The sequence below is a fragment of the Saccostrea cucullata genome, unplaced genomic scaffold, assembly GCF_032062105.1.
Source record: "Saccostrea cucullata isolate Sc308-1 unplaced genomic scaffold, CSIRO_AGI_Scuc_v1 ctg5692, whole genome shotgun sequence".
Classification (NCBI taxonomy): domain Eukaryota; kingdom Metazoa; phylum Mollusca; class Bivalvia; order Ostreida; family Ostreidae; genus Saccostrea; species Saccostrea cuccullata.
The window spans coordinates 4,048-18,872 of NW_026929596.1; the positions used below are offsets into that span (position 1 = coordinate 4,048).

At 34.7% G+C, this 14,825-nt stretch overlaps 3 protein-coding genes across 3 annotated transcripts; 1 reads left to right on the top strand and 2 right to left on the bottom strand.

Annotated features, from left to right (window-relative positions):
• The first annotated feature begins 7,420 nt into the window (after positions 1 to 7,420).
• Positions 7,421 to 9,933, top strand: LOC134281365 (uncharacterized). The gene is made up of 4 exons (XM_062763844.1): positions 7,421 to 7,550; positions 8,218 to 8,451; positions 9,319 to 9,573; positions 9,719 to 9,933. The coding sequence occupies exons 1-4, from the start codon at positions 7,496 to 7,498 to the stop codon at positions 9,931 to 9,933; spliced, it is 759 nt and encodes a 252-aa protein (XP_062619828.1). The 5' UTR covers positions 7,421 to 7,495.
• A 1,309-nt stretch (positions 9,934 to 11,242) lies between these two features.
• On the bottom strand, positions 11,243 to 11,719 carry LOC134281367 (uncharacterized protein K02A2.6-like). The gene has a single exon (XM_062763845.1). It carries the CDS (start codon positions 11,717 to 11,719, stop codon positions 11,243 to 11,245), a length of 477 nt encoding a protein of 158 aa, XP_062619829.1.
• A 1,041-nt stretch (positions 11,720 to 12,760) lies between these two features.
• On the bottom strand, positions 12,761 to 14,425 carry LOC134281368 (uncharacterized protein K02A2.6-like). Its single transcript, XM_062763846.1, has one exon. The coding sequence runs from the start codon at positions 14,423 to 14,425 to the stop codon at positions 12,761 to 12,763; it is 1,665 nt and encodes a 554-aa protein (XP_062619830.1).
• Between the last annotated feature and the right edge of the window lie 400 nt (positions 14,426 to 14,825).

The following is a 14,825-nucleotide window of genomic DNA, read 5'->3' on the forward strand; positions in this document are numbered from 1 at the left end:
AATGCTTTATTTGAAGGTGTTGTGGTTTCAAGTACCTCGTCCGTACTTATTTACATTTTCAAGACACTTATTTTCGTAACAGTAATATACCTATGGATTAAATTTGTAAGCAACAAAATGAAAACGAAGAAAATTAGGAAAGAAGACGCAGGTGTTATTCCAGCAACATCTCTAGGGAACCTTTATCTGTATAACCAAGTAATAGAATCTCAAAGGAAGATCATACATACCAAAGAATAGATACTTTCAGGAAAGAGTGTGATAATGACGATCTGCAAACATACATGTACAAATACGATGTGATTGTTGTCAGCTTATAATAGTTTTATAATCAAGAAACATTTTCCTTTGAAAAATTGATATGAAATTTTTTTTTCTAATTATCCCTTCTGTGCGTTAATTGGGGCCAAAAAACTAGAAAATATTGCATTATGTATAAACATTATGTATGCTAATGAACTCCCTAAAATGTATTCAAAATTGTGGCAGTTTTGCTAAAATATCATATCTCTCTCTGTGTGTCTCTCTGTCTGTCTCTCTCTCTCCTTTTTCTTTCCTTTCATCCCCACTTCATGATACAATATACTTTCATATAATAATGAAATAATAATTATTATCAATTAAACCTTAGAAAAATTTAATTTGATTTAAATCCTTTCCCAGTATATTCTTTGCAATTAAATCAAATAAATGCAGACTTTTAAGCCTCCATGGGACTCAAGTGAGCTTTCCTGATCAAAAAAGTTTCCTACGTCCGTTTTCCGCCTGTACTGTGAATGTTTTTTTTTTTTTTGTTTTTTTTCATTTTCGCCTTCATCTAAAAAACAATAACACAGGGTCATGCCAGTTTCAATCAAACTATCACAAAGCATCCTTGGGTGAAGTACATTTGAGTATTTTTTCACATAATGTGCCAGACCGTCTTTCAAGGGGAGTGAATTAAGCATTCATGAACTCTTATTGTCCTCTTTCAAAACATTTCTTCTGAATAACCATGGACAAGAAAAGCGAATACTTTTGCGAAATGTTCATTACATTGTGCATACTCTAAATTCAAGTTTTTTTTCATATCATTACAATGTAGCCCCGAGAATAGGGTGTGGTAACAAGAGGATGTCGAAGTTTTACATAGAAATATATAGGAAATATCTTAAAAATCTTTTCGAGAACTATTGGGATCATATAAATGATTAGACATAGAGAAATCTTAAGGTAGAGTAGATTCAAATTTGTTCTAATAATGGTCCTTAAAGTTTACAAAGGGCTACACAAAATGAGGTAAAAGTTTTGCACAGGAATATAGGAAATACCGTTAAAAATGTCCTTCTATAAACAGGTTAGCCATCTTTAGCTTTATCATTATTTAAATATCCTCTTGTAACATAGATTCATATTTGTTAAAATCGTGACCCCTAGTGTTAGAGTGGGGTTAAAATAGTCAGTTAACGTTCCATATAGGAATATATTATGAATATTTTCTACCAATTATTTGTTCATGATCGGAGGGTCGTGTGTTCATATCATAGCCGCTATCAACCTTTTACAATAGTAGGTAGGTAACAACTGTTCCTTCGTCAAGAGCCCGGCAATTAGAAGAAAAAAAATACAGTTCATTCGGATGAGACTTTGAAAATGAGGCAAGGTGTCATGGTAGGTGTTGGCATGAAAAATAACCCTCACTGCTTAATGCTCTTGACTGCCGAGTAAAGTTTAAAATTTTAGCCCCTCACCGATATGCAGTGATGTCTCTATATGAATGAAAAATTCTTAAAAGGGATATTAACAACATAAAACAAATCAACCAATCTATAGCTCTAAAGATTAAGTGGCATTTGCGTAAAAAAACATCGAAGATTATAAAAGACTACAGAATGGACAAGTGAAAGGGTATTTAAAACAAAGCATTCGGAAGCTAGCTAAAGAAGTTGAATCTTATAAAGATCTTCAGGGTAAGAGAAAAAACAAAAATATAAAAGTTATAAGCACCCGTGGCAAGTAGATTGAGGCAACGGTCTTTATCTATCCTTAGGAACCTAAAGGAGAAAAACAGTGCTAGTACTACCTTACGCAGTCTACGTCTCTAGGTAGAAACAATAGTGTGATTATCCCTTAGATCAAACCGTCTAAACCTATATATCCCTTGTAAGAATCTGATCATAATGTTTATGAGAAATATCTTCTTCTCCAGAACAGTTATCATTGTTAGTCAAATTTATACAGAAGCAACCCCAGATATCGTAGGATCGAGATTGTTCAGATTAAAACCCCCAGGGATAAGGGGCTAGTACAACTGATGGTAAATGTTTTCCGAAAGAATATATAGGAATGGTTTCGAAATTTTTTCGCTGAAGAATTACAATGCCATTATTAGTAATATTACCGTAGAAGCATTTTCAAATTTCTTCCAACTTAGAGTTGGTAAGATGGAGTCACAATGAGCTATCGGAGTTTTACGTTGGGAAAATATCTTTTACCAAGGAACCTTATGCACAACATAACCATGATTATATAACAGTGTTGTAGTTTGCATGCACTGTGTCTAAATAGTAGTCAGTTTTTGACACATGGTACTTGACCCGGAGGTGAGTGCACTTTGTTTCAAACCCTGACTACTCTTTAGGTATAGCGCATGCAAAGTAGGACACTATTGTCATTATTATGCTGACTGTTGTATAAAATCGAAGTTATTTTCTCCATGTTCAATATTGCATCACCTCTTGCATTAGTTTTAGTACACCCTAATATGACGTCACCTTGTGCTACATATGCGTCATAATCTTTTTATTCTATATTTTTGTATGCTTCATGCTTTAGGTATAGAAGGAGGGATAGATTTTGAAAATATAGTTGAGTGAAAGGGGAAAATTGCTAGAAACTATTTTAGAATTTTTTTTGAATTGTTCTTGTTTATTTTCCTTCATTAAGTTTAAACTATTTGTAACTAAGTTTATATTTATAGATATTATAGTACAAAGCTATAGATAACGGTCTTTGTGGCGTAATCGGTAGTGCGTCGGACTGACAATTTCGAAGTCGTGAGTTCGATCGCCGGCGTGGGCGCTGTGGGATTTTCTTCAGAAATTGAAGCCGTGCACTATTTCGGCATAGTATACTTACTCCGTATAAATCCTTAGAACACTGTGCGAAAATAAAGGGGTATTGATTATATAGAGACAAACTTAGAGGAAGCATAATAATTAGTAATATTGATATGGTAGCATCCTGACAAAGTGTAAACTTAGCCCCCCACCTCACCGCGTAAGCTTTTCAAAACTGAGCTGATTTCTGTTTTTCCTGGCCAATATTCTTTGCTGAGCAATGTGGCCAATTGACCTTTTACTATTTTTTTTTCATACAGTAACTTAATGCTTAAATTCCTTGATAAACTAGATTGCTTTAAACCAAACTGAACAGATGAAAATTTACATAATAGTATAAAAAGGGATTTAGATGCCTTTCATATATAATTGCGCATAAAGATACTCATACTTGTACGGATATGCTACATAAAACGGTTTTTCATTTGTAATCTGTCTTTACATGTACCTCATTGGTTTTCTTTTCGAACACGATACTTGTTCATATTTTTTATGAAATGATTTACAAAAACATCAGTCTATTTTCTTGTTTACATATACATTATTTAATGTGTTGTGCTAATGGTAACCCAGTGGTTAGGGTTCTTATTTATTATTGGATTCGAGTTTAATCCTCGATCTCGACGCTGCCTTTAAAGTTAATAGCTTAACAGAGGTAGGGACTGTTCCTTGTCTAAATACCTGGCAATAGAAATGAAATCACCTTAAGGAGGTTGGCTCCTGCTATCACTTGTATTGTGAATTATTTGTCAGGTATATTTTTAGAATCTATACACATCGCTTTATAAAAATGATAACAAGCACTTGAGCTTAGTGCGCTTCTGTTACATGTAGCACTACGGAGCTATAAATATGACCATTTGCACTGTAATTCATAATTAACAAAAGAGTTATTAATTAGAACAATCTTCTTTCTTCTTGAATAATTACATTTAAATTTGTTACAACAACAGTTTCAAATTACTTCGCAAAGTAAATAATTTGACCTTCCTACGCTCAAAAAAGTAATGATTCTAGTGTTAAATATTTCAAACGTAATTAATTCATTTCAAAGTAATGCCATTTTTCTGAATAAAAGCAAAGTGGTTAAAACTACCTTATTTCTTCAGAAAATGAAATAAAAAGTGGGAGTCTGTGATTTTGATTTTTAAATATTAGTTAAATGATGCTAACTTTAAGTGGGCGACTGGGGTTTTATTGTATGAAAACTACAATACAATAAGTCTTTCTTTTTATTCCATATAACTTATATTGACTTCAGTTTACATGCCAATTTTGAGGAAAATCAGCCGACCAGGTATTTTTAAGGACCGTCTCAAAATACAGCTACATTTACTATGGGATTGAGAAGCTTGGACCATGCAATTCTCAACCAGATCCCCCCCCCCCTCCAATTGTGACCCCATCGTACGCCAAGGGTCTTAATTTGGACAATTCAAATTCCCTATTGTGGCCCCGCCTAACCCACGGGGATCATAATTTGAACAATTTAGAATCTACACTACCTCAGGATGCTTCCACATAAGTTTCAACTTTTCTGGTCCAGTGGTTCCTGAGAGGTTTTTTCAATAACTGCACCAAATTTTTGTCTTTTCTTAATTACCTCTCTTTATGACAGGACCAGTCCATCCATTTTAACAACTAAAATTTACTGTCAGCCAATTTAAGGATGCTTTGTAACACGTTTGGTTAAAATTGGCCAAGTGTTTCTCAAGGAGAAGTCGAAAATATGAAAAGTTTACAAAGAGACAGACGAACAAAATGTGATCAGAAAAGCTCACATGAGCCTTCGGCTCAGGTGAGCTGCAAACACACGAATACGTCTTCAATCTACCTATCAATTTAAAAAATTCTTTAAAAAGCCATTTATTGAAAATTTTAATATTCCTTTTTATTCTTATTTCCTAGTGATGTTTAGTTATATCAACTAGGTGAAAAAAGTTAATGCACTTAAATTTACTATGATTTGAGAAATATTGCACAATGTAAATCCCAGTCGCCCCCTGTAAGCTTAAATTTGTTTTTGTTTTTTTTTTCCAAGGATTTTCACGATATATTTGATATTTTAAACAAATATGATGGTAGAATTAATAAAAGTTAATTAAATAAATATTTTAGGCCCAGTATAGAACATTACAGTGCACAAAACTATTCCTTGTGCAGGCCACATCATGTAAAAAATAGCGATCCAAACTTTAAAATGCTTGAAAAAAGAAAAGAACTTTATTCGGTAATAACCAATATTTGCCCCCCCCCCAAATCAAACTTTGATGGAGGTATATTTAATTAAGTTCTTAAACAGGGGAGTATATGCTGACTTCAAAGCACTGAATATTTTCATAAGTAATGACGTCATATGTACGTAATGACGTCACAAACATGACGTAAATTTAAGTTTTTAATGAATTCTACAGAAAAATGTATATATTTTGTCGATATTTTGAGCAAGAGTCACCGAGTGCATGTGTGTTCAGGATCAATATTTTGATATAATGTGTAGAATGATAATATCAATGAAATATGTAAATATTAATCCTGAACAAACATGCGCTCTATATATTTAAAAGCTTAAATTGTTGAAATTTTGTCCATTTTGTCCTCTTTCTGAAAAAAATTCTAAAATTGGACAAGTTTGTGACGTCATAAAAACAAAAATTGTGAATAAACTGCTTTGAAACTATAATATGTTCTGTTAATTTATATTTCTCATACAATTTATTGAATTCAGCACATTTCATGAAGTTTTCAAAATGTAACTTTTGTGGGGGCAAGTATATGCAATATACCGCATATAGTTCTTTGATCTTGTTCTTTTAAAAATCCTTCCGCCTTAAAATATATTTCCTCATCAAATGATTTTAAGTATGGAATTTAATCTGAATATAGTAAAATTAGCATTATAGAATTCAAAGTTATTGTAAGAACTAACAAAATTATGGAAAAATTTTTTAACAGAGGTTAAGATAAAAATCTGCTGAAAAGCTGATGGGCGAACCTCGATAAAAAAATGTAGGATTAGTGTAATAATTTCCGTTTGCAAAACAAAGAACCTTTCACTGCTAAATGGCCTGGATGCCAATTACTAGTTTATGTCTGAATTTAAAAATATTCACTATATTTAGCACCTTATAGAAGGGTAAAATATTGCAGTGGACAACAATTTATCACTTAATTAATCAACAAGTTATATTGCACTTGAATATACCAATAATTCACATTTGAACATTTATAAGTAGATTGCCGAAATCTTCATCTAGAACATTGAGCAACATTGCTGACGGCACTAACTTAAGTTTATAGCAGCCTATATCTCATTTTACACCATTGTCTATGTGTAAGAAACTTGATTATTCTTTGTTCCCCACCGAAAGCAACATTAAAGAAAAGGAATATTTCTTATTACATAATCTAAACAAAATTTGCAAAAAAATATTTCATGTAATAGTCAAATATTTTTTGAAAGTACATTCAATATTATATTTGAGGAAGTTGTTCCGATTAGCCAGAATTCAATTTTACATAAACATTTCCTTTCAATTTTTTTAACATATTCTTCTTACTGGTTAATTCCATGTCCGGTTTGATGATGATTTGTCTTCTATATTTTACGCATTATGTGAATGAGGAAACTGTACAGTTCCATTTAACATGCATTTGTAATTCAAGGTGAAATTAAGGCATCTACGTCCTGTTCGAGAAGTTTTCACTCATACTGAGATGTCACCATATACCTGTGAAGAGCTTTTAATATTGACCTCACTCGGCACACAGAACAATTTAACAGTGACAGATCTTTATCGTGCCAACGCCTACTATGACACAAGCCTCGGTTATTGAGGTTTAATTCAAACGATCCGCAACTTTTACTTTAAAGTGCCATGCGCTAGGAGAAGGAACATTTGCTACCATATTTTTGTTTTCTTTAGAAAATGCAGTGTAGAAATACGAATTTGATGCTTATACACATTACAGAAAAGCAATAAAGCAGTTCAAATATTTCTGTTTTATTTGCAGTGCAATGAATTAATGGCCAGAGATTTTAAAAAGAAGTTTAAGTAATTGGTAAGCATCTGAAATAATGATTCCTCATTTTTATTTAAGCTTGTTTTATCTATATATTTATAATATTATCCTACCTTCACTAATTTTAGTAGCAAACATGGTGTGTCTAAGACGCCCATAAATATGTAATGTGTTTTAAAATTGAATCTATATCTGCATAAAAAAATTATCAGAGAAATAACTATAGCAATTTATAGGCCGGGGTTTTCTCGTACGTCACATTTCGTAACATTTCTTCCTTCTTTGTAGATTTTTAAATTTATCCGTAAGCAATCAAGAGTCGGCATTGTGTAAACATAGGTAGCAGAAGAACTTGATTAAATACAGAGGCAATCATGAGGCTATTGACGTGGGTTGTGATTTTATTCTCAGTTGCAACGAAAGGTCTAGGTAGATAAATATTTTACCAAATCCTTTACAATTGTTTTCTTTCTTTCGTCATTTTTTTGCAATTTAAAACTTTAAAACCAGATATATGAGTTTCATAAATTTGTTAAAGTAAATATGTTTAACAGTTTAGAATTACTTCAGAAAACAGATTCGAATTCCACTAGTCTTTTTGTTTGTGTGCTTAGAAAATACCGTAAGCTGTTTAACTCCATTTCTGATAAAACATGAAGGCATCCAGCCGAATTACACTTAAATATACTGATATTAGTTGTACTTATTTTTTTAGGAAAACCCTTGTCACTCAATTACTTGAAAATAAGTTATCTATGAAATTTTTGTCAGTATGATAGCGCTGTCACCTTAGTGCCTTGGAAATAAGCTGCCTGTTTTTTTTTTTTTTTGTTTTTTTGTTTTTGTATGTTTTTTCAGATTTTACTATTTCTACAGATTTATATCGAGTTATATATATATATTTATTTATTTATATATTTTTTTGCTTCTATTTTTAAATGAAAAGCAGGTAAACAGGTAGATTACATGTATATGATAAAAAAAAAATCAAGTACTTTTGTTCAGAAAGGTGGGGGAAAACTTCTTTTTTTCATCCTAATTTGTCTCACATGCACATACACTGTTTACCGAAAATCAATTTTTCTATTGTTTACAGAAAACTTAAGTCAACTTGATACATTTAGAGGAATTGCTTCACAGAGCAGTTCATACTATTCTACTTCTCGATACAATGCAGACAAGGCTGTGGATGGAATTTTGGAAGACGCTGGTGGTGAAGAAACGTGCAGCATTACTGTAGGAAATCATGGTGAAGAGGAAGCTTGGTGGAAACTTCCGTTTAAACAAATGTCTAATGTCGCTTACTTGGAAATATATTTTAGAAGCTCAAGTAAAAATTCTCTTTTCTCTAATCGCTAACATACATATTATTTTTAAAGAGTTTTACTTCATATCTTTATATTCAACTATTGACAAAAATGTACTTTAGATTTACATGTAGGTATTGATAAAATTATGAAACTGATTAAAAACAAAAGAAAACAAGGCAGCGAAGTTCAATAGATTAAATCATAAAGTTCCGTTGATAAATGTATAAATAGCAATATAATTATGAATTTCTTTTGATGATTACACCAGTTTACCTGTGGTTTTCTGTTTGTATACCCTTTTCCCTGTCTACAATTTGTAGCATTCGAAGATATTTCTATAGATTGATCATGAATGTAAAACATACAAAAGATACAAAATACCTCTTCAGACAACCCCGCTCCCCTCTCTTCAAAGCATTATTAAAATGTCCTCTCCTGTATAAGTTAAAAAGATTATGGTAATGATTTACCGTTAAACATAATGTAAAATGTTAAATTAAAATTTTGTGTTATAAAGTAGAAAGACTTAGATCTTTCTTACATTTATATGTTTATTCTGCCTTGCAAAACTCATTGACATTATTCCTAATCATCTACAATAAATGATAATTGTTTTATGATTTCATTTTTGTTTTTGGACAAACATTAGAAATTTAATAAATCGCAGTTTCCAGAAATACAGCGTGAAAACTGTGAAAATTATACAAATATTAAACAACATAACTTTACCAAAAATCTGTATGAAATATTCTTTTTTATAGAATGACAAATAAAGCAAGGATATATCACTTGATTTAAAATATTGTCGGAAGAATGTTTTTATTTAATAGCATCTTGTATGACAAATAATTCTACTGTCGGATATATAATTATTTTATACTTCTCAGCTGTAAATCGACATGTGGGATTTTCTGTTTTTGTGTTCAACAACTCAGCGTACATCCCTCCATCAAATCCATCTCAGCATAAAGTGTTCACGCACAATCCATCTAAGTGTCTTGAACGTGTGACAAATGTAACTATCAATAAGGTGACGCAAGGAATAGCCTTGTATAACCCTAAAGAACCTACGTCCAGAACAGTATGTCGTGGTTTTGAGCCGAACTTTGCAACCATTGAAGTCTGTGAAGTAAATGTGATGGGTAAGATCTCTTTGCAATGGATGGAAAAAAATAGAGATTAAAATTATTTTTATTTGCTTAAACAAAATATAGGTGTACGCCATCTCAATTTTTTAATTGGACCTCTGCTGCTGAAAAAGTAATATTTCTGGATTTTTTTTTTCAGGTTGTCCATCTAAACATTATGGAGATAACTGCACTCTCTGTGATGTGAAATGCCGTGATAGGCAATGTGATGCCTTTAATGGTTCTTGTATCTATGGATGTAGTGAAACTGTCACTGAAACACCTTATTGTTCGGGTAAGAGACATGTATTTTTAATCATATGTATATGTAATGTATGGGTAATCCGGGAAAGAGTAAATTTGCGTTTGCGTTAATCTACGACGGTTGTTCGAAAAGTTATTGGACGATGTCAATCTTCGTTATATTACTTACTAGAAATTTAAAATAAGCATAATATAATATGTAGAAATATTTGTTTTGTTAGTGTGTAAAGTTTCATTTCATTCGATTTAACAGATATCACTTTACTTTATTTAATTTCAATGTTTTGAACCCGTGGAGCACATTGAACGTTTTTTGTCCTTTTCAATGAGGACTACCTATCTTCTCAAGGTGATTTCTTTTCAACGAAGCAAAATATTTAGCCAGGAATTTGGAATATGAATCGATGTAACAATTCTTTATTTAAATTTCTAGTTTTTTTTTCGTTTTTGCTACATTTTACAGAGAATATGACTACAGAGTTTATTTAGTGGATTCTTTGTAATTAATTATATTTTGACCTGCTCCGCGACCCGATTTTTGCATTTTTAAGTCTGGATGTTTTGAATAAATCGTGATATTTAGAAAAAAATAATGCAGATCAGTTGAATTTATTGTTAAGACATTTCTTTCAAATTTGGATATCATATGGCGTCAAATAAATAAGATATGACAGAAGTCAAATATGACAGAAATTTTCGAACAACCCTCGTATTACCTGACCAGAATAATTCATTTTCATAGTTTTTTTTTTTACTTTTTTTTTGGGGGGATGATTGATATATTTTTGAAAGATTCATATTTAGTTGTCATACGGATATGGAAACTTATATTTACCCTATATATAATGGGTCGGCACACTGTCCAATCATCAATTCCTTGCATTGCTATTGTAATTATATTTATTAGTAGATAAGATCTTTATACAAATTTATAACAAGTAGTCTATTGGCCACAACGCTTATCTTCATAACCATGACCCTTTTGTTCTTCGTAAGCAGATACTTCTGCCTATCTATGAGTGGGTATCAAAATGGTCGTGGAATGAATTTTTTTTACCTGTAATACTTAAATTAGAAAGTTATTGATTTCAAAATAGAAATGATAAAATCTACAAAAGTTTAAATTTCAACATGATATTTTATCATTTTATTTAAAAAAGAACCATAACATAACCTATCTGTGATTTCTCTATTAAGTTTTATGTTGTCGGACAACGTCAATATTTCTAGATGCCGATTTCTTCTGCCTCAATACACATTGCTTTGATAATATTCCATGAAGTTAAGTAGAAGCCTAAACCCGTTTTGTATATAATACGTTACAATGTCATGAATTTCTTTATAGCTGTGCAGTTTCGCTTAATCAACGATCCATTTTCATCCTCGAGAGTCGCTGCATTTCTGCATTTCTCCCTCACGATTAACTTCTCAGGCGCGAACTCGGTTGACAACTTACGCGCTTAGCCTGACGTCGTACAACAGTGTCACCGATCTCAATTTCACACGGTACAGCGCGGCGCTTTTCATCCGCTCTTATTTTAAAATCCACTTTCCGTCTTGCGTCCGTTTCTCTTAATTCTTCGAGATCAATTCTTTTGCTGATCTCAGGTAAATTGGTATGAATTTTCCGATTATATAATAACTCTGCAGGGCTTTTTCCGGTGGTAGAGTGTGGGGTCGCACGGTACGCAAGTAAGAACTTGGGTAGTTCTTGTCTCCAATCCTTGCCTTCTGCGTTCGCAGCTTTAATGGCTTTGAGTAGTGTTCGGTTTTGCCTCTCTACCTCCCCATTTCCTTGTGGCCAGTATGGTGTAGTCCGAATGTGTTTGATACCATTTGAATTCAGGTATCCCTTAAACTCCTCTGACACAAACTGTGGTCCGTTGTCGCTTCGCATTCTGTAAGGCAAACCGTGCCGCGCGAACATACTCTCAAACTGAATAATAATCTTCTCACTGGTTATATCTTTTTCATAATGGCTATTTCCTGAAATCGGGAGAAATAGTCTACAACGACTAGTAGATATTCCCCAGAAGGAAACGGTCCCATAAGATCTATAGCCAGATCCTGCCATGGCCCGTCGGGTAATATCGTTGTTCGAACTGGTTCGGGCCTAGTGTTGTTCGACAAAAGTTGGCATTGTTGACATGTTCTAACAAATCGCTCGGCTTCTGTATCTATGCCTGGCCACCATACTTTTTCTCTTAATCTTTGTTTCGTGCGGACAATACCCTGGTGTCCTTCGTGGGCCAACTGTATTGTTTGTCTCCTCAGGCATTTAGGCAGTAAGATGCGCGATCCACGTAATATTATTCCGTCGACGACTGAAAGTTCCGATTCCACAGTACGGATTTTAGGATCCAGACGGCCATGTCCTGTTTTGATCCTCCTCATAATCTCGACGAGTTCTCGATCCTCCGACGTTTTCTGACGAACTTCTTTAATAGTGAGTGCTTTCGGTACAGCATTATCTGCAATGAAATGCGCATACTCGTCTGCAATGTGGTGTATTCGGCAAGCCTGATTCTGACTCGATCTGGATAGAGCATCAGCAGCAGCTTTCTTTGGTCCAGGTTTATAGAAAATCTTATATTCATAAGTCGCAATATCCATCGTTGATTTTAGCTGGTGGTTTCGACTTTGGAGAGAAAATATAGGCCAACAGCTTCTGATCCGTCCAGATTTCGAATTCTAGTATATATACAAGTAAAACTTTTCACAACCAAACACGACACCTAGAGCCTCGCGCTCAGTCTGCTAATGTCTTTGCTCAACGTCGGTCAGAGTTCGACTTGAATATGCAATTGGTTTAAACAACCCTCCGGTTGTTTCTGTGCTAGAATGGCCCCAAGTCCAAGGGGACTCGCATCCACGATTATCCTTGTATCGGCTTTTGGATTGTAGTAAGCTAGTGCTTCGGCACTTACGAGCGCTCCTTTTAGCATGTCAAACGCATCCTGGTGTCTTTTCGTCCAACTCCAGTGCGTGTTCTTCTTTGTAAGCTCTCGTAACGGGGCAGTATTGTTGAGAAATTTGGTATAAAACGGCCGCAGTAGTTTGCTAGCCCCAAGAAGATCCTTTTTTCGGAACTGTTGCTCGGCGTCCTGGTCTCCGATACTGCTTTGATCTTTTCCTGGTCAGGTCGAATCCCCTCTGATGAAATCACATGTCCAAAGAATACAATTTTTGAGAGATGGAATTCGCATTTTTCTCTGTTAAGAGTAAGCACTTTCTCAGCGAGTCTGTCGAGCACCTTCGTAAGTTTCTTGTTATGATCCGCCTGATCCGTCCAGTAGACTATAATGTCATCAGACAAATTCTTTGCTCCTTTGATACCTTGAATGACTTGTCCAGCTACTCTTGGGTAGATCTCAGATGCTGAGGAGATTCCGAACATGAGGCGCTTATAGCGATAAAGGCCCTCATGTGTCACAAACGTGGTGAACTCTCTTGATTCTTCGTCGAGCTCTATTTGGTGGTATCCCCAACCTAAATCGTGTTTTGAGAACACTGTGCTGCCGTTCATATCTTTTAGCATTTCATCCACAGTCGGGATCGGGTATCGCTCACGTTGAACAGCAGTGTTGACCTGTCTCATATCGACACAGATTCGAATTTCCCCGTTTTTCTTGGGCACAACGACAAGTGGCGACACACAAGCTGTGGGGCTGTTTACCTTTTCAATTATGTCCATCTTCTCCAGCTCCTCGAGCTTTTTGTTCATGCTTTTCCTCACATTAAACGGTAAACGTCGTAACGGTTGTGCTACAGGGGTCACGGTCTTGTCGACATGAATTTTCAGTTGAAAATTTCCCAGTCTCCCTACTCCATCGAAAACAGAATTTCTTGAAGCAACAATCCTATCAAGTTCAGTTCTAACGGAGCATAGGTCCGGCTCATTGGTTCCTATGCGTAGAACTCCTAGCTCTACCGCTGTGTCTTTTTCTAGTAAGGAAATATAATCGCCCTCAACGACAGCAAATTCTGCATATGTTTCACGCAGTCCATGCTTGGTGACAGCCCGAAACGTTCCTAGTATTTGTAAAGGTTCCTTTGATCCGTAAGAAAACAATCTTTTTGTGCTTGTCGATAGAGACATTGTTTCATCGTTAGCTCTAACGGCGCTCCATACATGGTGGTTGACGATATTGCAGCTAGCGCTAGAGTCAATTAGCACCTGTATCTTAGCTCCGCCCACGCTAACGTCTATCATTCCATTTGTGTCGTTTTTGTAGACAGCAAATGCGAACTCGTCATCTGAGGACTCGTTCTGCACTAAATGAACATGCTTTGTACTGCGGTCCTTACCTGGTTTAGTGCGCGGGGTATCCGATTTAGTCTTACATACTTTTGCGAAATGACCCTTTTTTCCGCACTTGTAACACGTTTTGTCCTTAGTGATTGTACAGTTCCTTGCAATGTGGCCCTTCCGCCCGCACCGAAAACATGTGGCATCTTTCTGCGAACTTTTCTCAGATACGTATTGTTTCCTGTGACTTACCGACGGCCTAACAGTGTTTACATCGGAGCTTGAAAATGTTTCACTGCCCTTGAATCTGTCCGCTTGCTCGTTTACGATTTCGCCAGCTCGGGCTATATCCATTGCACTTTTTAAAGTTAATTCCTTTTCCTTTAGGAGTCTTTTTCTTTATTTTGACGATCTACACTTTTCAACGATTTGATCGCGAATGTTGTCGTCTGGCTTCTCAAATTCACAGGTTACGGCCAGTTTGCGCAGCCTAGTCACAAAACTGTCAATTTTTTCTGTTTCACCTTGTGCCGTATTCCTGAACAAATGGCGCTCAAATGCTAAGTTCCGTTTTGGTTGGAAGTACTCATCTAATTTCTTTTTGGCACCGTCCAAGTCATCTCCAGACTCCCCAAGGGTATCAAATATTTCTTGGACTTCACTTCCCGCGGAATGTAGAAACAAAGCCCTTTTTGTGCTTTATCCGTAATCCCTGTCGCCGTTATGTAAAATTCACTTATCTTCCACTTATCCC